This window comes from Jaculus jaculus, chromosome 17 (genome assembly GCF_020740685.1).
Source record: "Jaculus jaculus isolate mJacJac1 chromosome 17, mJacJac1.mat.Y.cur, whole genome shotgun sequence".
In the NCBI taxonomy this organism is placed as follows: Eukaryota; Metazoa; Chordata; class Mammalia; order Rodentia; family Dipodidae; genus Jaculus; species Jaculus jaculus.
The window spans coordinates 38,881,205-38,908,198 of NC_059118.1; the positions used below are offsets into that span (position 1 = coordinate 38,881,205).

The 26,994-nt window shown below is 37.5% G+C and overlaps 1 protein-coding gene across 5 annotated transcripts in view; it reads right to left on the bottom strand.

Moving 5' to 3' along the window:
- Nucleotides 1-3,167: 3,167 nt before the first annotated feature.
- LOC101603018 (phospholipid scramblase 1) overlaps nt 3,168-26,994 on the bottom strand; it is a 41,685-nt gene continuing 17,858 nt past the window's right edge. For 2 of the 5 annotated variants that reach the window (XM_045136505.1, XM_045136504.1), the window contains exons 3-8: nt 25,898-26,154; nt 24,998-25,040; nt 17,350-17,570; nt 17,102-17,263; nt 14,749-14,910; nt 3,168-6,450 (exon numbers count right to left, since the gene is read on the bottom strand). In XM_045136505.1, coding sequence (XP_044992440.1) covers nt 6,421-6,450; nt 14,749-14,910; nt 17,102-17,263; nt 17,350-17,570; nt 24,998-25,040; nt 25,898-26,154 — 875 coding nt within the window. In that variant the 3' untranslated portion in view covers nt 3,168-6,420. Of the gene's footprint in view, nt 6,451-14,748; nt 14,911-17,101; nt 17,264-17,349; nt 17,571-24,997; nt 25,041-25,897; nt 26,158-26,994 lie in introns of all 5 variants that reach the window. The other 3 variants (XM_045136503.1, XM_045136502.1, XM_004663599.2) reach the window with 2 other exon arrangements.

The following is a 26,994-nucleotide window of genomic DNA, read 5'->3' on the forward strand; positions in this document are numbered from 1 at the left end:
GGAGTGTGTTGGCCTGTATTAATTCTTTATAGCTATGACTCTTCTACAGAAGTAAACATTGCTTTTCAATATACTTTGCATTGTGTGGTCATGTTCTGTGGGTTTCTGGGTTCTTGGGCAGTTGTAGTCCTCTAAGGGGTCCAGGCAACCGTGGAGATCAAGGTTGTATGCACATGACAGTTTCAGTGAACAGCTCTCTTTAAGCAACAGGGAAATGGGTTTTATAAGCAGTTGAGGATCCTAAGGGGATTAGATGTACAAGGCTTCTTGCTGATGCCTAATTAGCATATGGGACATACCTTCTAGTACATAGGCAATGGTACAGGCAAACAGACTTTGCAATGGTTGCTGGCTGATAGCATTTAAGGAGTTTCCTAGGCAACTGGCCAAAGGCCACAGGGTTATGGGCAAAGCCAAAGTCTTATCTGAATGTCCAGGTATTCCGTGCTTGGAGAGAGAGTGGTCTTACTTCCTGCCAATCTTAGGGTCCAAGATTTTGTCTGAGGGTCCAGGCTCACTGCAACCCCCAAGAATGGGGGATGGAGTTCCCCTACTGCTCTGGTCCCTGAGATATGACAGGCAGTTCAGGTTGCTGTGACCTCTCCTTAGCCTGGGGCCTTTGTGTCAGACAGCTTAGGTTTGCTTTCACCCAGGGCCCTGCCTATGTCTGACAATGCTCGGATCTCCGACTTATTTCTAACATCCAGGACTTATTTCAAGCCCTGTGTCTTCCACTAGTATTTTTAAACTTAATTAATTAATTATTATTATGATTTTAGTCCCTTGCTTCAGCTTTGCCATCTCTCCCTTATGGCCTGTTACATTTTGAGATGATGAGAATAGAAAGGGCAAGTCAGTACAATTGGTTTGGATGGCATCCCACATTTTGTGACAGGAGGATCATGTTCCAATTTCCCACCTCATGTGAATACACCCTGTCTCCCCAGGGAAGACTCAGTGCCTGTCACATGTTCAGAGTGTATTTTCTGAACAAGGCAAAGCTAGCACAGAAATCCCCCTGGGCCACACAGTTGTCTATATGGCCTGAGGTAATTCTTTGTTCTGAAGCCACCAAACTTTACCAACAAGACTTCATTCATGTTCTACTGTGGCTCCAGTGCAGAAAAGGTCTTGTGTCCCTGAATACATATTAGATCCTAGTCCTCCCAGGGACCTTGAGAGTTTGATACTATTCCTAAATGAAATTTCACTATGTATAACTTAGAAAATGAAGGCACAAAGACTAACACAGCTCAGAAAAGACAGGGTCAAGGGTCGGCACATTCCCCAGAAACTTCCGGGAATCAGATTTTTACTGAAGTTCCAAGGGAGAGCTGGATGCAGGTGGGACTTCTCTCCACCATCTGTCACCTCCCTCTCCAGCAGACCTTGCTTGAGCACTGAGGCATTTAGATCACATTTCCTCAAGTGCAGTTGGGATTTCTCTTTTGAATTCCTGTTAAATACATTGAAATCACACTAGCTCTTTCCCAGGGCTGCAGATGACTAGCTAATTAGCTGGATGCCAGAAGCCTAGAGCATGACTTTTTGGTCATTTGAATATCTGTGCCTAGGGCTTTAATTAATTTACTTTTTCCTTATCAGCCTTGTTTCCACTTGCACAGGTTGCCCTTCTTATTCATAACTTCCTCCAAGATGTACAGAGGACAGCAATGACCCTCATGGCCCTTTACCATTCCTCTCCATCATCCCTTATGCACTGGTACAGAACTTTCTTCTCAAGCCTGAAACAACTCCCTTCACAGCCATCACACTTTTTCACCCTACCCTATCCTACCCTGGACAAGAAGCCCTTCCCATCCATAGTCACAGTTCACCTAATAGAAGCAAATTTTCAACCTTCCACCAACACTTCCAGAGTACTGGCTATAATTCTTGGTACTTCTCTTAATGTGAACACTAATTTCATACATTTGATGATTTTTCTCTATATTAAATAAGAATATGTTGTTCTGTTATTTGACCTTAAATGTGTTCTGATAATAGTGTGGGTTTCTTCTCAAGCTTTCCTTGTAGAGTGAAAGAGAAACTGTGCAGATCAGTTATGCTTTTACTGTACATAACAAAGGCACAAAACCATGCAGAGGAGAGTAAGACCCTATAGTCATGGAACTCATAGTACCAAGTCTAACTCTAGGTTGATTTGGCATCTGACCACTGACTTGATATGCCTCCTAATCTCTATCTGCACAGCAAAAGCTCTTGGGATTCAGCCCTTTGATTTTACAGACTACAAGTCACACCCATATTGTCTATGAAATGTAACACCTGGTGGGTTAATGAAGCTATTTGTAGGTCACCCAACCTTTGCTTCTGTGGTGCCCTTGCCCTGAAAAGTGCTCACCCCTTGCCATTTGCAGCTGCTGGGTTGTGAGAGCATGGCTCCCACCCAGTGAGGAGAGTATCTTCAGGTGGAGTTCCACTGGCAGCAAGTGTCTCCCCACAATGTTATTTTTTTTTTCCCATTGCATGAGGGAAATTGTGGGCTGTTCATTTTGCTTTGCAATCACAATTTCCCCCAAACACAGATTACTGAAGTCCTCTTTATGTTCTCAAAGTAAAAACCCCAGTGGATAGCAATGGTAGTATGTGTTTGCTTAATCGGGGAGGTTTTTTAATGGTGTTGTGGTTTTTTGTTTTTATTTTTGTTTGCTTTTTTTTTTTTTGAGGTAGGATTTTGCTCTAGCCCAGGCTGATCTGGAAATAGTGTCAGGGTGGCCTCAAACTCACAGAGATCCTCCTAGCTCTGCCTCCCAAATGCTGGGATTAAAGGCAAGTGCCACCACCCCTAGCTTGGTGGTGTGGTTTCTATGTGAAATGCTACCCATATGATCTTTTGTTGGAGCATTGAGGAACAACTAGTAGGCTGGGGAACCTTTATAAGGAGACTTTTTTGCTGTAAAAAATGTACCATAAAGGACAAGAATTGAGGTTTCATAGCCTGTCCACATTTTCCTTTAACTCACTGCTTCCTGACAGCAAATGCAACATGACCAGCCAACCAAATCAAGTCTTTTGTTGAAATACCCTCCCTACCATCACAGATTGTACAACTTCAAACTGTAAATAAATATAACCCTTCTTCCTGTAAATTGTGTGCTATGAAATATGTCCTAGCAATGAGAAAAACCACTAATACAAATAAGAATGTGGTCTCCTTTTATTAAATGATGGCCCAGAGTACCATCTTAGCTTAACATTTTGTTAAAAAATAAGAGTCAAATGCTCAAATATAAATCCATCATATTTTTAGATATCTGATTCTTGTTATAATTAAACTGACCATTGCTAAATCTTTTAGGATATTTATTCCACTTAATTAATACCTGAGTAATCACATAATGATCATGTTCTACAAACAGTACAGTGCAGGAGCTAAACATTTCATGTGAAATTAACATCAAATATTATACCAGTAGTAAAGTGTTAAACAGCATGAGTTTAACATGAGTGTTTCCTGGTAGATAATCATACTTATGTATACTGAAATCCACTTGAAATTCATAATTTATTTTCTTGTCAGTATGAAAATTTATGGTAGATATTTCAATTATAGCATCAAATTAGTGTGATTTCCTAAAGAGGGAGAAAAACAGTTACTCTTCCTTTTGTGTCTGTGAATGTGCATGTCTATGTACATTTGTTTGTGCATGTGTTTATATGTATATCCATGTTTGTCTAAGCATGTGCATATGTGTGTGTATATATGTATGTTCATGTTTGTGCATGGGCATATTTGGCTGTGCATATGCATGTACGTTTGTGCATGCTTATACATATACTTATGTGTATGTTTATATATTTGTGGATGTGTTTATGTGTATGTACATTTATCTGTGTATGTGCATATGTATGTGTTTGTGCATGTGTATATGTGTATGAAATGTTTGTGTGCATACCAATAGTAGCTGAAGGACAACTTTGGGTGTCATTCCTCAGCCAAGAATGCCCTGAATTATGCTAGATTGGCCATCTAGCAAGTCCTGGGATCCAGCTGCCTCCCTGTGTGTGTGTCACCATGAGGGTTCCGAGGGTCAAACTCAGGTTCTCATTCTTGCAAGTCAAGCAAATGAAGCAAGAACTTTTTAGTCTTTTTTATAATGTAATTAATATTTTAACATGGGTTATAGTATGTCCCCTCCCCTGATCTCCATTTCCCTGAGGGCCCTTCTCAGTAGTCATTGGTCTTCACTGTGGGGTAATTTTGACCTCTCTCTTTAGGGGGAGCTGTGCCTCAGGTGGGTACCTGTGGCCCTTACAATCTATCTGCCCCCCTTCTGCAATAGGACCTGATCCTTGGGAAATGTTATTGGTTGTTGTTGGCTACTCTGTAGCCTCTGTATTTCTGTGCTTTGTTTTGGTTCACCACAGTATTTGTTACTATTTTCTTGGAAGTAGATGTTGGGATAGTATTGGAAGCAATATTCATGTTGTTTCTTCCTCTGCAATTTCTTTAGGACCCTAGCAGATGTGGCAGTGGTGAAACATCTCCTTGTAAACATTTGGCTGTCTTTTGTTGTATTGATGGATCTTGGATCTCACTTGTATTCTTTTTCATCTGTAAGATAAAATAGATTCTCTGACCAAGGCTGAGAGCAGCTTCCATTGAAGGGGATAAGCCTAGGAGCTTGTAAAGTGGCTACACACTTGACTTGTACAGGGAACACTGGGGATTTCTTTCTGGGTAATGTGATTTTCCTGACCATAGGGTGCTGACTTGACTCCCAGTACCAGTTATGAGTTCTGTCACACTTAACAGGACTTATCTCCAATACAAAAGCACTTGGTTATTCACAAAGCCTGTGTGCCATGATTGCACTAATGTGTACACCTTGTCAAGCTGGTAGATTGTGTGGCTTGCAGGTTCCCCTGCTTATTCATGCTGTTGGTGACCATTGCCTTAAAGTATCTTCCACAGCACTTTCCAGCATGAGAATTTTCCAGGCAAGGACTGGCTTTCCTCTCAGTTCCTACCCACGTTGTCTCTCGGTGTTTTGAGATGGCAGCCTGTAGTGTCTTGAGCAATATGGTCTTACCTTTTAGCTCTGTCTAGTGACCAAGTATTTGGCAAAGGCCTGCATTTTTGGGGAATCACACAGATCACCCTGGCCAACTGCTTGCAATAGTGACTCATAGGCTTTGTGAATAACCAATGGCTTTCCTATTGCACATGAGTCCTGTTAAGTGTGACAGAACTCATATGGTACTGGGAATCAAGTCAGCACCCTATGGTCAGGGGTTTAACCCAGATCTGACTCTGGGATCCACATGCAGGAGCCCATGGTTTAAGACTTAAGCTTTTTCCATCGTTGATTGGCATTATGGTTTGGTCTATCCACCATAGGGGGTTCTATCTCATACACTGATTTCCAGGAGAAAGGTTCCTGTTGTGCTGAGTGCTTTATCCTTTGGTTTTGTGTAGTTCCCCTCCCCATCATCCCTTTCCCTGAAACTCCCACCCTAATATTCTTTCCCTGTACTGGTTTGTCTGAAAATCTCTCTTCTCCTCCTTCCATGGTTTCTCTTTTTTCTGGTTTGATTCTAGTTACATCAACATAGATCTAAGGCTTACTCCCTTTTAGACCTCTCTTCCTCTAGTCCAAGTTAGGAGACACATATGAAAGAAAACATTTTTTTTTTTTTTTGTATTTCTTAGTTTGTGTGATCTCACTTAGGATATTTTCCAAGACTATCCTTTCTCCTGAGGAGTAGAATAGCTGGGTCAGATGGTAAGTGAATTTCATCTTTTTCAGGAGTCTCCATACTGATTTCCATAGTGGTTGTACATTTGCATTCCCACCAGCAATGAATGAAAGTTCCTCTTTCCACAAAGCCATGCCAACATTTTTTGTTATTTGATTTTTCTTTGATGACTGCTATCCTAAGTGAAGTAAGATGGCATCTCAAGGAAAGATTTTTAAATGTTTGCTATTTGAAAAATAGCATCAATATGCATGTATGATATAAACTAAACATAGATTTGATATAAAAGTATGTAATTTCATCATAAAATTAACATTAATAAAATTTGTAGAAAGTTTTATTTGTACATATCTGTGATTTTTGCCCCAGTTTATAATGAATATTTGAACAAGGTATAAAGTTAGTTCTTTCTCTCTCCATATATATATATATATACACATACACACACACATACATATACATATCTATGTCAGGTATATATAACTCTATAATTTGAAAAGCCAATTTTACCACTGCTGCTACAGATATGACATAAATTTAATTTGTGTGTGTGTGCACGCATGTGTGAACGTGTGTGTATATGTTTCAATAAAGAAAAGTGAAACCATTGAGTTATATAATCTCAACCAATATATAGATTTCAAACATTCTTGGCATACTTCCATTAGTCCTCCACCACAATTCTGAGTTTTGCTTCTAATTACAGTCTTCAAAAAACATGTATTCCTAGATAGAAACAAAAATATAGAAATGAGTTTTCAGTAACATATCTATTCTCTGATACAGAAAACTAAAGGAATTTATCATACAGTGACACATTGTCCTTCACAGAAATTAAATGCAGTAAGTCAATACGAGAAGTCTATTACCAATATGAACTCTACCTTTACATTTCCATTTCAATAGCAATCAAATTTTATAATTGATACCTGTGAGAATTCAGTCTTCTGAGAATTTCTATATATCATCACTTTTTTATAGGCCCCATGAAATCTTTCCATCTTTCTTCTTCAGTCACTTTTTACTGATAAAATATCTTTAGTGACAGGAGTCAGCCTTGGATGAGGAAACAGTAGCAGCCTAGCAGCCTTATGATAGAATGCATTCCAGATGGATGTCTTAGCCTAGGTTCATCAATTCTCTTCTGAACCTACTGTTTCCCCTGCATGTGTGACTCTATCAGACATGACTGGGTTTTGTTTTTCTCTTATCATTTAATTTTCTTTATCTCACCAGCATTATCAATATAATATCTTTGCCCACCATTTGCACTGTACAATTTATGCCTTGTATTTCTTCAATCCAACTCCCTACAGACTTCACAATTTTTCTTTCTAAACACATATTTACAACTATTTCATTATACCTAGTTTTAAACCAAACAAATTAGTGAACAATTTACTTACCACATGTATAAAAAAAAACTTCCTGATGTTTAAAATATCTTTGAAAATAATTAGTTTAATTGACACACAAAAAGTATATATGCAACATAATCTTTCAATACATTTATATATTGTGTAATTTTTAATTCAGCTTAAACATATTCTACTATCTAATGTACACATTTTGTGGTGAAAACATTTAAATTCCCATTTCAAGATTTGTAAAATAGCACATTACTCTTATGCACTGTTAGTCTGCTATGTGATAGAAATCCAGAAATGATTCTCTTCTTTCAATTTCTTCAGAAGATGAGCAACATGTCCCTCTGTTACTTACAGCCGTGTTTCCCAGAAACACAAACACTTCAGATTACTTCCTTACAATAAACACGGTATCTTTCACATACCCACACTTTAGTTCAACAGTTCCCTCAAGATTAAGGCTAATGTGGCTATTTACTTTGAAAAGACACTTATTTTAAAACAATTTTTACATAGAACTATGCCTTTATTTAAATTTTATTACAGAAAATATCAAGTGCAACTCAAGTAAACGGCAGCACAAAAAGTCCTAATGTCTCTTTACTTGGTTTCAATAATCACTATGAGCAGTCTGAGCTTAACTATTACCCTCAACTCCTATGCTCTTAACCAGATTATTCTAAGGCACATCCTTCTTCTTAAACTGTTTTACTACACAAATCAGTATGTAGTATAAACAATATGGATTATTGTTTTCATATAATTAAGTCTAAAATGAAAAAAATAATTCTTTCATTTCATCAAGTAGCAAGTTAATGTTTCCCTGAATATCTATCTCACAAATAACTTTTTGTATCATTTTCATTGACTTAACATCCAAACTTGACTCACAATCTCCATCAGACATTTTTTAAATTTTTTTCTTATTATTAACAACTTCCATAATTATAGACAATAAACCATGATAATTCCACCACCTCCAATTTCCCCTTCACAATTCCACTCTCCATCATACCCCTTCCCCCTCTCTTTTATTTTGATGTCATCACTTTTTCCTCCTATTATACTGGTCTTTGTGTAGGTAGTGCCAGGCACTGCAAGGTCAGGGATAGCCAGGCCATTTTGTATCTAGAAGAATGCATTGTAAGGAGTCCTATCCATCCTTTGGGTCTTACATATTTTTTGCCATTTAGTATTATGTTGGCTATAGGTTTGACATAAATAACATTCATTATGTTGAGATATGTTCCTTCTATTCCCAGTTTTTGTAGTATTTTTATTATGAAGGGATGTTGGATTTTGTCAAATGCCTTGTCTGCATGTATTGAGATGATCATGGGATTTTTGTCCTTCAATCCATTTAGACACTGTATTGCATTTATTAATTTGTGTATGTTCAACCATCCCAGCTCTGCAATAAAGCCTAAGTGGCCAGGTTGAATCACATTTTTGATGTATTTTTGTATTCTGTTTGCCAGTATCTTGTTGAGAGGAAGATTGATCTGTAGTTTTCTTTTCTTGTTTTGTCTTTGTCTGGTTTTGGTATCAGGGTGATGCTAGCTTCCTATAAGGAGTTTGCTACGATTCCTTCCTTTTCTATTTTATGGAAAAGTTTGAGAAGCAGTGGTGTTAGTTCTTCCGTGAAGGTCTGGTAAAATTCACCAGTGAATCCATCTAGGCCTGGACTTTTTTTAGTTGGGAGACTTTTTATAACTGTTTGGATCTCTGTACTTATGGTAGGTCTATTTATGTGGTTAATCTCATCTTGATTTAATTTTGGTAAGTCATATAAATCAAGAAAGTCACCCATTTCTTTCAGATTTTCAAAATTAGTGGAGTATATGTTCTTATAATATGTCCCTATGATTTTCTGAATTTCCCTGGTATCTCATGTAATGGTGCCTTTTTTCATCTCTAATTTTATTAAATTGTGTCTCTTCTTTCTTTTGGTCAGATTTGCTACAGGTTTATTCATCTTGTTTGTCCTTTTAAAGAACCAAATCTTCATTTCATTGATTCTTTTTATTTTGGTTCTAGTTCATTAATTTCTGCTCTAATCTTTATTATTTCTTCCCATCTGAGTTTTGGGTTGCCTTGTTCTTCTTTTTCCAAGGCCTTAAGGTGAAACATTAAGTTTTTTCTTGTGACCTTTCCAATTTCTTAATATAAACACTTAAAGCTATACATTTCTCTTTTAGGACTACCTTCATTGTGTCCCAGAGATTCTAGTATGTGTAGTCTCATTATCATTTGATTCTATGATTTTTTTCAATTTCCTTCTTGATTTTATTATGTATCCATTCATTATTTAATAGTGTATTGTTTAGTTTCCATGATTTTGTGTATGCTCTATAGCTTTTCTTGATGTTGATTTGTGGTTTGATCCCATTGTGGTCAGATACAGTGCAAGGAACTATTTCAGTTTTCCTATATTTGTTAATATTCACTTTATGTGTTGCTGAAAATAATGTGTACTTAGCAGCATTTGAGTGAAATATTCTGTAGATACCTGTTATATCCATCTTTTTATGACCTCATTTAATCAAGATGCTTCTCTGTTTTTGCTGGGATAACCTGTCAGTTGATGAGAGTGGGGTGTTGAAATCACCCAATACAACTGTATTTGGTGTTTTCTGTCATTTTAATTCTAGTGGTGTTTGATGAAATTGGGCGGCCCCATGTTAGGTGCCTATGTTTTGGACCGTAATGTCATTCTATTGGAGTGTTCATTTAATCAATATAAAGTGACCTTTTTTAGCTTTCCTATCTAATGTTGGTCTGAAATCTACCATGTCAGATATTAGGATAGCAACACCTGCTCATTTTCTAGACCCACTTGCTTAGAACACCATTTTTATAGTTTTATTTTCATTTATCAGAGAGAGAGAAAGAGGAAGAATGGGCATGCCAGTGCATCTAGCCACTGCAAACGAACTCCAGACACATGTGCCACCATGTATATCTGGCTTATGTGGGACCTGGAGAATCAAACTTGGATCCTTAGGCTTCACAGGCAAGTGTCTTAACTGCTAAGTCATCTCTCCAGCCCTGGGAACCTGCTTTTAAAGTCAGTATGCAAACCTGTGTCTTTTGGTTGGAACATTGAGGCCGCTGATATTAAGAGTTATTATTAAAAGGCATATATTTATTCTTGCCATTCTTGTTTTGTAGTTCTGCTTTTCCCTTTACTCTCTTGTGTTAACTATTATTTGAGTGTGGGTTATTTTTTCCTGTTTCCTTATGTGTGTGCTTCCCTATTTTAGTGTTCATGTATTTCTTTTGCCTGTTTTTGTTGTGGAGTGTCCTTATTTCTACATCAATTTGTATGGATAGCTTTGCACAATAAAGTAATCTTCGTTAACAGTTGTTATCTTTCAGAAGTTGGAACACATAATTCCAAACACTTTTGGCTTTTAAAGTTTTGGTTGGGGCTGGGGAGATGGCTTTGTGATTAAGGCACTTGACTGCAAAGCAAAAGGACCTAGGTTTGATTCCCCAGGACCCATGTAAGCCAGATGCACAAGGTGGCACATGCGTCTGGAGTTCATTTGCAGCAGCTAGAGGCTCTGGCATACTAATTCTCTCTCCCTCTCTCTCTTTCTCTCTCTCTCTCAAATAAATATGTAAAAATATTTTTTAAAAAATTAAAGTCTGTGTTGAGTAATTTGTTCTTATTCTGATGGACTTGCCTTTGTATGTAACTTGATTTTGCTCTCCAATTGCTTTCAATATATTTTCTTTGATTTGTATTTTGTGGTTTAATTACAATATGAGGGTGGAAAGTTATTTGCACATTTTGTCTGGCATTCTAAAGGCTGCCTGTATCTGTACTGGCATCACTTTCAGAATGGATTTTCTTTGTTAAATATATTTTAAAATATTTATTTATTTATTTGACAGAGAGGGAGAAAGAGAGAGAATGGGCATGCAAGGCCACTAGTCACTGCAAAGGAACTCCAGATGTGTGTGCCCCCTTGTGCCAGATGCACAAGAGGGTGCATGCATCTGGAGTTCCTTTGCAGTGGCTGGAGGCCCTGGTACACCCATTCTCTCTCTCTCTCTCTCTATTTCTCTCTGCCTCTTTCTCTCTCTGTCTGTTGCTCTCAAATAAATAAATAAAAATAGCAACAACAACAAAAAAGAATTCCATTGTGAGCCGGGCATGGTTGTGCATGCCTTTAATCCCAGCATTCGGGAGGCAGAGGTAGGAGGATCACCGTGAGTTCAAGGCCACCCTGAGATGACAGAGTAAATTCCAGGTAAGCCTGGACTAGTGTGAGACCCTACCTTGAAAAAAAAAAAAAAAAGAATTCCATTATGTATATGTACATATTTTAATTATTTAGTCAACTGTCCATGGGTACCTTGGCTGATTCCAGGTCTTTGCTATTTTAACTAGAGCTGCAACAAACTTGCATGTGCAAGTATAGTATAATAGAGTGTGGAGTCTTACAGTATGTTGCAGTCAGATTCATATTTCTAATAGAAATAACCCAAGAGCAGCTTGTGGGGAAAAGAGGTTTATTTTGGTTTACAGGCTCAAGGGGAAGCTCCACAATGGCAGGGGAAAATGATGGCATGAGCAGAGGGTGGATATTACCTTTACTATTCATTAGTCTACAGGTGGCTATCCAATTTTCCCAGCATGATTTGTTGAATAAACTCATATTTTTCCACTTAATATTTTTGGCTCAATTGTCAAAAATTAGGTGGTAAAAGCAGTTTGGGTTTACTTCTGGGTCACATATTCTGTTGTATTGGTTTATATGTCTCGTGTGTGTGTGTGTGTGTGTGTGTGTGTGTGTGTGTCAGTATCATGCTATCTTTATCACCACTGCTCCGTAGTATAGTTTGAGATCAGGTATTGCAATACCTCCAGGTGTTCTTTCTCCTGATGATAACTTTGGCTATTTGTAGCCTTTTGTGATTCCATATAGATTCCTTTCGCTAACTCAGTGAGGAGAGTAATTGGAATTTTGATGAGAACTGCACTGAATGTGTCGATCATTTTTGGTAAGATAGCCTTTTACACAATGTTAATTCTGCTAATCCAAGAGCAAGGCAAGTCTTTCCATTATGTAGTCATCATTTTTTTTTTTTTTTCCTGTTACTTTCTTGAACTTTTCATTGTAGAGATCTTTCACATTTTTGGTTAGGTTTATTCCTAGACATTAAAAAAAAAAATTGGTAACTATTATGAATGGGGTGTTTTTCCTTGATTCATCTCTCTGCATGTTCATTTTTGGTGTATACAAAAGCTACTAATTGTTGTGTGTTCGTTATATATTCTAGAACATTATGAATATTATTTATTAATTCTAGGAATTGTTGATAGATTCTATTGGGTCTTTTAAGTACAAGATCAAATTCTTCACAAAAGGTATACTTTGACTTCTTCCTTTCCTATTTTTATTCATTTTATGTCTTCTTTTTGATTTATTGTTCTTGCTAGGACTTCGAGCAAAATAATGAACAGAAGTACTTAGAGTGATCATCCTTGTTTCATTCCTGGTTTTAGAAGAAATAGTCTAAGTTTTTATCATATCATATCATATCATATCATATCATATCATATCACATCACATCACATCACATCACATCACATCATATCATATCAGATCATATCATATCATATCATATCATCATATCATAAAATGTTGGCTGTAGGCTTGTTACATATAGCCTGTATTATTTTCCATTTCTTCTAGTTTTTTCTAGGATTTTTATGTTGAAGGTATTTTGGAATTTGTTGAATTTCTTTTCTATACCATTTGAGATGATCATGTGATTTCTATCTTTACCTTTATCTTTATTTGGTTTGTAAAACTTTTGTTGAGAACTTCTGCATCTATGTTCATCAAGGAAATTGGTCTGTATTTTATTTTGTGTTTGTCTCTCTGTGGTTTGGGGATTAGGGTAATGCTGGCTTCATAGAATGAATTTGGAATTGTTCCTTCCCTTTATATATTGTGTGGTACCTTCAGAAAAGTTGGGCTTAGGCTGTTCTTAAACATTTGATAGAATTCCTCCATGAATCCATCTGACCCAGGGCTTTTCTTTTTGGGAAGGTCTTAATTAAAGTTTCGATTTCATTACTCATAGTGGATCTGTTTAAGTTGTTGATGTCCCCTACTTTTAACTTTTGGAGGTTATATATATTTAGAAATTTGTTCATTTCCTCTAGGGTTTCTAGCTTTTTGGAATATAAATTTTTAATGCATTCTTCAATGGTGTTTTACATTTCACTGGGATATGTTATAGCACTCCCCTGTTTCTAATTTTCTTAAGTTTGGACTTCTTTGTTTTGTTAGTTTAGCTAAGAGTTTATCAATCACATTTATTTTTAGACCAACTTTGCATTTGGTTAATCCTTTGTGTTGTTCTTTTAGTGTCTGTTTTATTAATATTTATCTGAAGATTATTATTATTATGCCATTTACTGAGTTTAGGATTGGCTTGTTGCTGTTTTTCTAGAGCCTTGAGGTACACTGTCTGGTTGTTTATTTGAGAGCTCTCTAATCTATAGCTATGAACATCCCTCTTAGGCCTGCCTTGGCTACATCCCAGAAACCTTTGTCATTTTCATTTGTTTTTAATTTTTTAAATTTCCCCCTTGATTTCTCCAGTAAACCATTGTTTACTCAGAGGTGTGTTGTGCAGTCTCTATATATCTGTGAAGTTTCTGTATTCTCTGTTTTTGGTGATTTATAATTTACTCCTACAATGGTCTGATAGGATAGTGGGTATTGTCTGAATTCTTTGTGTTTTTTGAGGTCTGTTTTGCTGGGAACTTATGTGATCAATTTTGGAGAAGGTTCCATGAAGTCCTGAGTAGAATGTGTATTCCCTTTCTGTTTAGTGGAATGCTCTAAACATGTCTGTTAGGGCCAGATAATCAATGGTGTGGTTTAGATCAGTGCTTTTTATTTTATTTTATTGACTGATTTTTGTCTATAAGATGTATCTAAGTGTGAGAATGGGGTACTCCTAATATTATTATTGTGTCAGGACCTATGTGTTCATTTATATCCTTTTTCATTTGTGTTATAAAGTCAGGAACCCCAATATATGTGCATAAATATTTCAAACTACATCTTCTTTGTGAGTTGTTCTCTTTTAAAATGATTCATTTCATTTTGTTTTTACTGTTTAGTCTTGGTTTGAAGTCTACTGTGTCTGCTATAAGGATAGCCACTTCTGCTTCTTCACAGCTTCCAAAGGTAGAAGGAGGTCTGATTGGAAGTAGACCTCTACTGCCATTAGTAGTCCTATATTAGATAATTTAATGGCTTAAAATGAAATCATTTGCTTAGGTGTGTCCTACATGAATTTGTACTTTATAATGAAAAAATTCAAGACTAGGAACTTTAAATTATATACGTGTGTTTGGGTGTTTGGGTGCTTGGGTGTATTTTATGTGTATATACATATACAAAATCTGTATTTTGTCTTATGAAAATGCAAAGACTTCACAGATAGAAACTATCTATATCTAGAGTGTCAGGATCAAGTGGAATTACAGGGCTCTGATTAACTGAAGTCTGGTATAAAACCTGTTAGTGTAATAATGCCATTTTGGAGTACACAGTTTTGGGGTTATTCTCAGCATGGTACTTAGAAAGCCATGGAAAATGGAGATAAGCAAGAACAGACTTACAATAAGGAAACAGGCACCAAGCATCACAGCTTTCATTTTTACATCAAGGTCTAGTGGAAACTGAATCCCAAAGTTATCGGCATCTGTGAACGTCTCTCTCACACATCCAGACCAGTGCTTGGAAATTTTACCGATTATAGTTTCTTCATTGAGAGATTTGATCTACATTGTACAAAATAAATGCGTAAGGGTTTATAGGAAATAAACAGAAACCATAATTTTAATATTATAATAAAATCAAATAAATATTTTATAAAAATATTAAATTAATTAAAAATTTAGTAAATATTTTATTAAAATTATGTCAAAATGTACCTATGACTCTCATCACATACATGCCTACTTTATGTATTTGTTATAAATATTTGTATACAAAATTGGTTTCAAGATGCAATTAGATGAAGAGTTTGCCGAAATATATAACATCTTCTATTTCACATTTAGAAAGTAATAAAACCTTCAAATTGCCCTGAACACATTTAAGCAGAAAACATAAAGTAAAACCCTACTCTGATGTAACTTTGGAGCCTTTGGGAAGATTAAAAAAAAAATCCTGCTATAGTTCTGCTTTAAGAGAAGCACAGGGCTCACATGGTTAGGCAGTAGATACAGCAGAAGTTTTACAGCAATCAGTCTAAGGAGGAAAACAGAAAGCACAGAGCTCAGAAAGACAAGAGTCCAGCTGCTGAGTATAAGGACAGAAATAAGCAACTCATGGGAGGGTATGCAGGAAAGATGGGATAGGAATGGATAACCAGGATATAATAAAGGATAAAAGGTATGTAAAATTGGTTCAAATATGAAAAGGGTCTGATTTTGCATTTCTGGCCAAAGAAAGCCCAGGAACCACAGACAATTAAACACATTGGTCCCAGAATAAAGCTACTATTAAATTTTAACAAAGAAAATTATGCTAAATAAGGATATGGTTTGTTTATTCTGAACATGTATAAAATATCACATGTGTTATCAAGCTCCTATTAAAACCCTTGCCTCAGTTGAGATTCTGAAAATAAATATGAAGACAGTGAGGAGTGTTTGCCTCCATGATAGGGGTGGAGGAAGAGATCTTCAAGGTGTTAAAGTACACTTCTGATAAGAAACTACGATACCATGTGTTACTGTTCATCATGTAATCATTTCATTCCCATCCCATGGTAGGCACAGTATACTTCCTGTTCATGGATAATTAGGTTTCATCATATGACTAATCCAGAGTGTTCTTCACCATGGTTAGCTGGTTTGGCCTAGCTCTTGCTCCCTAGTGAAAAGCATCATCTAATAAGCTGCTGTGGGGACAGCTATAGAACACTTCTCTGGAGCAAACTCAAGGCCAATTTGCAGCCCATCTCTGAGAAATCCAAATGATCCTCCATCTATGCACAAAAGAAAACCAAGCTGACACGTAGACTCATAGTGGAAGCACAATGTCAGGTTTTTTGTTTTGTTTTGTTTTTAAGTCTCTGGACTTAAAAGTGGCTGTGTGAGATACAATGAGGCTGACACAGTAAGCTGGACTACAATAAATCCTTTCTTCACATGTTAGTTACTTATCTTTAATAACTATCATTTAACCATGTAAAGGTAGATTGAAAACTTCATATTTTTGAGCAATAGTTGTCTGTGAGTAACTGAAAATATGGTAAGTGAAGCAGTGTTAAAGAAGGGTCTTCTAATCTAACTATATTACAACTATCATTGTGTAATAAGGTTTCGGGTAGGAAGTTAAACAGGTCAAACTTGGTGTGTATGCTACTATGGAGGAAACCCAAGCACAGGCATATCACTGAGGAGGAAGGTTACTCTTCTATTTAAAATGGGTGATAAACACTGTCAATAAAGAAATTATATATACGATTTCTTACACATATGATATATATATGTATGTATATATGCAAGCAGAAAGATGCACAGAGAAAGCGGGAGTATGGGCATGCCAGGGCCTCCAGCCATTATAAACAAACTCCATATCCATGTGCTGCTCTGTGCATGGTGGCTTACATGGGTATTGGGGAACTGAACACAGGTTATTAGGTTTTGGAGACAAGTGCCTTAACTGCTGAGCCATCTCTAACCCAATTAAGAAAATTTAAGTGCTAACTTCTTTATTTTTCTTCCCTCTCTCCCTCTCCCTCTCCCTCTCTTTCTCTCTCTCTCTCTCTCTCTCTTCACTTCTAGATTTTTGGCTTTGTATCTCCCAGAATATAATCAACACTGCTCTTGAATCAGAGTAATGGCCATAAATACACAAGCACAGATCAGTGCACATGTCTTACTTATTAGAATTATCTTATGAAAATATACCTTCTTATTTTAGGGAAACAAATTCCATGGTCATTGCCACACATCTTACCTGAAAATCAACATCAGAACAGCAGCTGCACACAACACATGGACCACCAACCTTAAGAACATCCTCCCTCTTCTCATTTTGAAGAGTGAACTTTGGTAGACAAGGGTGCCAGGTCTGTGTCACATAACCCACTGGCACACCAGGGGGAGCTTGGATTTCTATCTGCACAGGAAACAGTGCGTGTTAAATGTGAACATCCTGATCATATCTGGGCTCAAGACAGACATCAGGACTGTTGCCCCACCTACCTCCTGGAGGCAGCAGGGGAAGCAGCAACTGCCACATCTCAGTGGCCTCTCAAGAGTCATGACTTCTTGGCCCAGATTATCAAGAATCCTCAAGGTGAAGGGTCTGAGTGGTCCACAGCAGTTGCGGGTGCAGCAATCAGTATCTTCCACAGCAAAGTAAATCCGCTGCCCAAGGCTGTTCTTAATTTCATACTTGTTATTTGTTTCAAAGCCTGTTAAGACTGAAAACATTAAGGGAAAATCACATTCACTGCTTTGTCATAAATATTAATTCTTTCCTAAGATAACACAATATCTAGTGTGCCAGTGTTATGTGAAACTGTATAGCAAAAGGAACACAGACAGGTGTTTAGAGATAATCTGGAAAATGAATAAAAGCAGTAACAAAGGAGGAAGAGAGTCTATTGAAATAAGAGGGCACTGCATCCTCATGTGTAAGAGAACAAGCTGTATCTTCTATTTCTATGGCCCTAACTCAAAAAGGCCTTCCCCCATGGTGTAGGTGGCATGTTTTGATATCAGTGGTATAGTGGTGCTATGTGTATGTGGATAAACTCCCACTTATCTGGTACATTTTTACTGTTTCAGGATGATTGCTATGTTTATTTTCTAAAAAACTAGCTCAAATCATTGGCTTGACAACCCATACTTGTTGCTCTTTTATTGCACTACTTGAACAGAGGCAAGTTTGAATGTCAAGATTCCCTAACATGTGTTGGTCTTTAAGCTTCATACTTTTCCCCAGCTGGTGGCAATTTGGAAGGTGACACCTTGAGGAAAAAGGTGGGTATCTGAGGGTGGATCTTGATGTTTATTAGCCCAGCTCCAAGCCCACTTCTGAGACTACTTCACCCAGATTTGTGACATCTTCCTGTTACTGCATGCTTTTCCCTGCCATGATGAAACTTCCCCTCAGGACTATAAACCTCAAGTAAACCCTTTTCCCCCAAATCTCTTTTTGGCCAGGTATTTTGTCCAGCAAGAAGAAACTAACTACAACAAAAAATTGATACTGAGGAGTGGGGCTATGTTACAGTCAGGTTCGCATTGCTGGTACAAATCACCCAACTAAGAGCAACATGTGTGGGGGAAAAAATAGGATTATTTTGGCTTATAGGCTGGAGGAGGAAGCTTCACAATGGCAGGGGAAACAATGGCATGAGCAGAAGGTGAACAACACCCTCTGGCCAACATAACGTGGACAATAGCAACAGAAGAGTGTGCCAAACACTGGCAAGGGGACACTGGCTGCAACATTCATATGTTTCCCCCCCCCCCCAACAATGCCCTGCCTCTAGGAAGCTTCAATTTTAAGTTGCCATCAGCTGGGGAACTTAGAATCCAAAATACTTAAATTTATGGGGACACCTAAATAAAACTACCACAGGACACTACTTGAACAAGCCTGACTACATGGTTATGTTTTTTTTTTTTTTTAAACTCATTTGCCAAGGGAATATGGAAGGATATGGAACATGGAACTACGAGATGCCTGGCAATGCCATAAGTAGTTGGATGAAACATTGTGGTCAGAGTTTGAAAGACCTAAGTGAAAAAAGAACTATAGGCTGTAGAGGTGTGGCTTATGAAATTTCAGAGAGAAAAATATACTTTTTTGGACCTAGGCTAATTTATGTGAGAGGCTGGCTGCTCTTCCAGCGTCCTGTCAACTTGAGCAAAGTTGAATTTAAAAGTAAAAGACTGGTGTATTTGGTGGGGTAATCCAAAAAAGCATATAAAGGATATAAATTTAGCACAGGAGAAAATGTAATTTTGGGGCCAGGATTGAAGCTCAGTTCAGGTGTAATCGTTTGAGGAATTATTACTACTGAGACTGGGCCAGCTGTTTTTCATTGGGACAGTAGAAGAAATGCTACGTCTCTTTTTGAAAGAAAGGTGGCTTGAAGGAAGAATGTTGGGAAAGTTTTTGTTTCTTTTTGGTATTCAAAGTAAGCTTTATTCCACCCAGAATTAACAAATTTAGTGGCCCAGCTAGTACTGGTTTTAGAAGTATAAAAAAGGCAATAATGGGAGAGTCATTAGATTTGCAAAAACGTTTTTCTTTTTAGGAGTAGCCCCTAGGCGAAGTGGAGCAGGGTTAAAGTCCCTGTACTGAAGCCATGAAGGGCCATGACATGGAGCCATGAAGACAAACCATGAGTTGCAAGGGAGACTACAAGATTTTGGATATGTCAAGATACAGGTTGGCTGCCAAATAGAGCTTCTCTCTCTGGCTCAGGTGGATCTTTCCAGAAAGCAAGAAACACAGCTGGAGGGGTAGAATTTGGAGCCCAGGGATTATTTTGTTATGTGTTCCAGATACTGGAATTGAAGCTGCAGGACTTGTTATATGCCCTAAATATTTTTGATCTTTCATTGGTTCAATCTTTCTTTGTATAGTCAATCCTCCTCTATGAAATGAGACCATTTACTCTGCGCTATTATGTGTTGGAAGTCTTTAACTTGTGTTTTTATTTGACTAGCTAACATTTAAAAGACTTTTGAGTTTCAGACAAGACATTGGGCTTTTGAAGTGTTAGTATTGTTAAGACTACCATAGGACTTTTAAAGTTGGACTGAATGCATGTTGCGTTGTGAGATAGCCATGAGTATATGGAGGTCAGGAGTAAATGTAATTTGAATGTAAATGGTCCCCATAATCTTATGTGTTTATGATTAAGCCTCATACTTGATACCCAGTGGTGGCAGTTTGGGAGGTAGAGCCTTGCTAGAGGAGGTGTAACTCTGCAGGTGGCCTTGAGGTTTATTAGCCCAGCTCCAAGCCCAGTACTGAGAATACTTCCACCCAGATAGGTGACAGCTTCCTGCTTTACCATACTATTCCCTGCCATGAAGAAACTTCCTCTCAGAACTATAAGCCTGAAATAAACTCTCCCCACATAAGCTATTTTTATTTTTTGGTTGTGTGTCTTATGTCATCAATGAGAAATTAACTGCAAAAAGAATACTTACCTACTCTCTTAATGCATAGTTGTGAAAAATAAAGAAGACATTGGGCCAAGGTGCCCTCATTTAATTCAACAGTATTTACTCAGAAGTGGGGATAGGTATTAGACAAGGGAAAGGTGCTTGGTGAGACTATGTGGATCCTGGGCATGCTAAGAACCTTAGAAGGGCTACTGTCCTTATAGGGAAACACTGACTCCCAGAGTCCTTCTTACCAGGGATGGCCCAGTACTGACCTAACTCCAAGATTCTTCCCTTTCTTAGAAAAATGAAGGAGGAATCCATCCACTTGTCCATAGCCTCAAATACTTGGTCCTTAGGATCTCAGAAGACTGACCAACATAAAAAAGTGGTATAAATAAATATGTGGAGTTTAAAGTAATCCTCTGCTATCTTTAAGAAACTTTTGTTAATCTAGAGACGTCCTTCAAGTGGCTTGTCCTCATGAACTGCCTGATATTCCTTTGGTGGGGTTGGGATTGAACCCAATCTCTGCATTCATGAGAACCAATTCATTGGTTGTTAAAGTACCTTAACCTCAGAAGTCATCAGTATATCTGTCAAACAGTATATGTTATGCAATCTCAAACATTACTTCTGGTTATATAAAAAATAAACTAGAAGCCGGGCGTGGTGGCGCATGCCTTTAATCCCAGCACTTGGGAGGCAGAGGTAGGAGGATCGCCATGAGTTCAAGGCCACCCTGAGACTACATAGAGAATTCCAGGTCAGCCTGAGCTAGAGTGAGACCCTACCTCATAAAACCAAAAAAAATAAAATAAAATAAAATAAAATAAAATAAAATAAAATAAAGAATTATATGCTTCAACTTTTGTTTTCATATTACAAAAATGTTTCTATTATAAGCAAAGTGTGTAAAACCTGAGTAATTTTCCTTCATACTTATGGAGATGAACTATGGGAAAGAAATACAGAAATATTTCTTATTGACCTTACAAATAGCTTCCTAAAATTATTGGTGTGAGTTGCTAAATTCCTTATGTGTAACTGGTCCTGAAGTTAATTTTACAACTATGTAATCTTCCTACTTAAAGCAATGTGACTAGGTTTCCTCTGCCTTGGTATATCTTTGGCCAGAACAGCACAGATGACCAATATTAACAAGCCATGTGTAGAGATGCTGACTGATATTAAGATAAGCCCAATTTCTACAGTAATTTTATTGGAGTCTCCACTCAAGAGTAAGCATACATGTGTAAGAAGAGCTGGACCAAAGTGCTAAAGACAATGAGGTCACTATGTAAGTGCCCACAGATATGATGAAGCCACCAGGTGGCCTTAATGTGATTATATTATTGATCAGAGTGTATGTGTGTTCTGGATCAGCAAAGTCCAACAGGTCATATTCCTAAATCCTTTCCTTTAACCAATGTTAAATTACCCAAAGCCAAAAATTCCTTCCCCTTTACTCATAGAATGTACTACTTGTCCATGTATTACCAGTTTTAGGCTTTTCAATAAAAATGCCAACAAGTACCTACATGCCAAGGATGTCACAGCTGCAGGAACATCAGAGCAGCAGTGACAACAGATCCAGCAGGTTTACTAATGGATTAAACTGAACTTCTCTTCAGTTTCCTCTTTTTTTTTTTTTTTTTTTTCTTTCCTTGTGCTGCTGTTGAGAGGCAGCTAGCTCTCTCCTTGGTATGCCAGGAGAGAGCTCTCTCCCATTTCTCAGGCTCTGCTCCTGGAAGCAGTTTGCCCACTTCTAGATAGGAAAATTCCAGGTATTAGTCTTATACAGATTCAAGGCTATGCCCCCAAATAGGATAATTTATAAAATCCAAACATCAGATGTTTAGCTGGAAGACAGGGAATAATTAAGTGCATTTCTTAGTAAAAAATATTTTAAAATTCAGTACTAGTGAATTTGAAAAATACTTTGTATTTAATGATCAAGGTATAGATGTCACAAATGTATTTAGTTTAAAGGATTGAGAGATACTTTATTGTTTAAAGTGCTTGCTAGAAAAGCTAAAGGACTCAGGTTTGACTTCCCAGTACCTACAGATGAGCAAGGTAGGTTTATAAGTCTAAAAAGAGATAGATGTATTACAAAATACATGCTCTCTGGCTATTCCCATTTCACAACATAAATACTATGTAAAATTGAGTAATAAAATATGTTTATAAATTCAGAAAACAAATTATCAAAAAAGCTCCATTTTGGGGAAATGTTAGAGAAATTAACAAAATTAAGAATATTAAGAATATATGGAGCTGAAAAGATGGTTCTGTGCATAAATTTCTAGAGGCACTGGCATGAGGACTGGAGTTTAGATCCCTAGCACCAATATAGATGCCTAACAGGCATGTTGGCTGGCCTGTAACGTTAGCTTTGGACTTGGAGAGAGGGAAATTCCAGTGTTAGCTGGCTAGGTAGACTAGCTAAATTAGTGAGCCATGGGTTCAAGTGAAAAACCTTGTCTTGGTAAATACTGGAGAGCAACTGAGGAAGACACCTGACATCAACCTATGGTCTCTGCACACATAACCACATAGATGTTCACTTGCACATATGTGAACACACACATACATATACCAAACATATACATGCAAAAAGAATATCAATTTCCATTATAAATAAATTAAATGCAAGTGATGCCTCTGTATTTTAACAGGATTCATAACCTCACTTGTAGAATTCATGTTCTTGAGCCTTGGAATGTAGCTCAGTTGGTAAAGTGTTTGTTTAACACATACAATGCCTTGGGATCAACCCCAGTTCTATAGAAAACATGTGGTAGTAGTGTATCTCTGTGCTCTGTATACACTATGTAGCTGAAGATGACCTTGAATTTAGCTCAAACTGGGCTACATGAAACCCTAATTGATTTTTTTTTAATTGAAAAGGAAAGAAAAATAAATTCATGTTCCAATTTCTACCACTCAAAAGGAACTTTGCAAAGAAATGAAAATGTATCCTACAGACACATTAATATTATAGTTAAGAGCTGAGTTTTCATGGTGTACTTACATCTAGAAAGAAGACATGCTGGTTCACACTTCAACACCTATCCTCCTTCCCCTGGCACCTTCCAGAGCATCTGGTGGCTTTCCTAAGTTTCTTTCTGCACCTGGGGAGCAGTGGACCAAGGACACATTCACAGACACCTGGCACTCAGGGCAACAGGAGTGCTCTTTGGGAACAGGTCTCTGGTCAGCATCCCTGCAGGATGCTTCCTCTGAGCTAAAAATCCATAGCCCATAGAACACATGCCCAGTAGGGCACCTCTGAACACCCAGGAGAAACTGTGGGCTGATGATGGATAGTCTTCCATAATAGTCCCATACAAATTCAAAAGGGTTACTCACTGTAGAAATGTCCTAAGGGAGCCCATGGTTCTGTGCAAGTGTTAAAGCTAGTAAAAAAACAGGCAGGAAACATCAGATCAGGGAAGTGTCAAGCAGGGTGACAGAAGATCTTAGTTATGTGCAGAGAGGACAGCAAAGCAAGTTTAGATTTTTTTTTCTAAGTTAGTGAGGATATCATGAGCACAGTGATAGATAATCTGACTGCTTGATTTTAGAAATAAACAAATGATAATGTTCATAATTTCATCAATAAGAAGAGAGACATATGTAAGCGACTAGGCTGAACCTTGCACAGGACTGTTTCAGGGATGGTGGCTGATACTTACAGAGATTAAGGGCAAAGTAATTTTCTGTTATAGGTAACAATTTAGGGACACAGGTCCACAAGAACATAGATGATGACCTGTTCTACAAAAATGAAGTGGGATCTACAGCAGATTAATTTTAAAGACTCCTCTATGCCTTGCTTCACCCTTGTGTAGCTGCATATCACCTCTTTTTATGATCTTAACTCTTAATGAGGGGATGCTGTGGGTAGGTAGACATTAGGCTTAGAGATCACTGAAGGAAGGACCCCACCATGGAACCAGATGAACAATGTCCTCTGGTCCTGAGAGCCTATAACTCACTCACCCAGTCAAAAGACTACCTATAGATATGCTGAAGAGTTGAAAGGCATTTTATCCCCATCATAAGATAACATACTGTACCCTCAAGAAGCCCTTCCTCTGTACAGTTCCTCACAGCTTAGTTTGTCTGCTTTCCTGAGTTCTCATTCAAAAACTGTGACTGATTTTCTTTTCTCAAGTTAAGGTCACACTTTAGCCCAGGTGGATCTGGAACTTACTCTGTAGCTCCAGGCAGGACTTAAACTCACAGTGATCCTCCTACCTCTACCTCCTGAGTGCTGGGATCAAAGGCATGCGCCACCAAGATGGCAACTGTAAATTTTTCTTTGTTTCCTTTTCTTTCTCTTCTTTTTCATAAAAAAGAGACAAAGGGTTGCCAGAACAGAGATTAGAGCTGGATATATAAAAGTGAAAAATCCCAATGTATCAGGGCAAACATGCTTAGATTTACACTCTTTTTTATGAAAAATATTCCCACTCCTAGGAGTCTGGCATACACACACACTCTCTCTCTAAGGTCTGCTTTTGCCCATCAAAACTTGTCTGCATTCCTTCTTTGGTTTGCAACTCAAACTTGAACTGGTGAGCCTCAGTAACTTGCACCCAGCCCATCTGGGCTGAGGGGCCCCATGGCACTAAAAGTCCCACAATAATATGATTTTCTCTGCATCAGTTGCTTCTCTTTCTAGAAACAGCATCAGCCCGTGAGTACATACCTTCTAGAAGTTCAACTTGCTGATCAACCAGAACCTGATCTATCTGTTATTGAAAAGAGAATATTATAGCTGTAACCATTGATCAGTATATATCAACCCATGACACAATACCATATTTTATATTTTATATGGTAAAATATTTGTTTAAATTTTTAATTTCTTCAATGATTTCTCACACTAATGTTATTTGCTAAAATTTACTCTCTCATAGTATCACAAAACTCTAGTTTTTTTCCTCCTATTGGCAATATTTATAGATTTATAGACTTACATTTTCTAATGTAGTATCTTATATATGCAGTTTTTGGCTATAAAAGACAAGCAATGTAAAAAATTACATTGATAACACTGATAGTAATAACTTTTACTTAAGGTTTCTCTTGAATTCCAAAGCTATGTATGAGTCAGTGCCAAAGCAGAAGAGCTCTGGGTCAGTTCCAAAACCCACCTTAAAAACAGGCCCCCTTGCTTAGTTTCTTGATCCCAAATAAAGTAAATGATTTCTTTGGCCCTTAGTTTGTTTTTCTGAGAAAGGATGATGACTGTGTAACTCCTCCATCAGAGACTATCTATATACATGTTATATGTTCAGGAAAATGATTGTAAAATAATATTAAATAAGCATTGACTTGGCTAGCATCACCAATGTAATTCAAGATTACAGAAATTGCATCTCTCTCTCTCTCTCTCTCTCTATCTCTCTCTCTCTCACGTATGTATGTATGTATATACATATATAGCTTGAAAAGTGAATCTAACCTAGGAGAATTAAGGGTAACTAAAAGATTTAGAAAAAAACATTGCTTTGCAACTTCACAAACTTTGTTGAAATATCTATTATGCTACTTAAGTAAATTAGAAGTTTTGTGTTTTAAAAGTTCTCTGTGTATTTGAACTTACCTGAGTTAAGTATTCCAGCCCGGGTGGACAATTCGGTAGAGGAGGTGGTGCTGGCATCCATGGGGTGCTGCTAAGTCCAACTGTCTGAGTATTGCCTGACTGACTTTGAAAAGGGAGGTTGGCTTGGTTAAAATCTGTACAGCCAGGTGGTGTGCCTATCCAGCCACCCTGGGGTCCTGAATTAGAATCCTGGTGCCCAGAGTAAGCAGTCTGGAGTCCATGGTATTTAGCCTGGGTCGTGGGATATCCAATTTGTCCTGCTGGACCCAAAATAGGAACAAGTTAAATAATATTTTTTTATATGGGAGGGCACACCAGTGTGTCTTCCCACTGCAAATGAATGCAAGATGCATGTGAAACTTTTGTGGTTTGCTTTATGTAGTTACTGGGGAATTGAACCTAGGCAAGCGATTGCCTTTAACCACTAGGCAATCTCCCCACTCCTGAAATAATCTTAACTGTGCAGAAAAATCAAGTCATCACTTCATGGAAAATTATCCTAGCAATCTGCAGTCTGACTTCTCAGCTCAAAAGTCCAAAAACTGTAACCTTTGATGTATGTGTTTTGTTTTCAGATTTTGCAGTGATGCATTGTGTTAGAGCATTCAAAACATATATACAGGAGTGGCAGAGCAGGTTTACATAGCAGTTTAACATTTTGAGAGGCCTCTATTCTGATTTACATTGTTTACTATATTTATTTACTCTATTAACTTACATTCCTACCATTGCATATCAGTCCTGAATCACATCCTCATTAGCATTTCATTTTGTCTGTTTCACTGATGATGGCCATTTAGACTGAAGTAACATGAAATTCCATTGTGATTTTGATGTGAATCTCTCATTGGCTAAGGCCTCTTGAATGGACATATGAAATGTAGAAACCATTGTAAACAAAGAAAGAAGTACAAGTGGCTAATAAATATATAATGATAGTTTTGTTGTAGCACTTCAGTATTGTATAACTCCACCACAAAAATTTATGGAGAACTACTATATGGTAAGCTTGCTTGTAAAATTCAAGAGCACAACAAGGGAATTTCTCAGTGTTTCTGTTACACGTGAAAAAGATTTCATAGTGCTGTGAAGGTGAA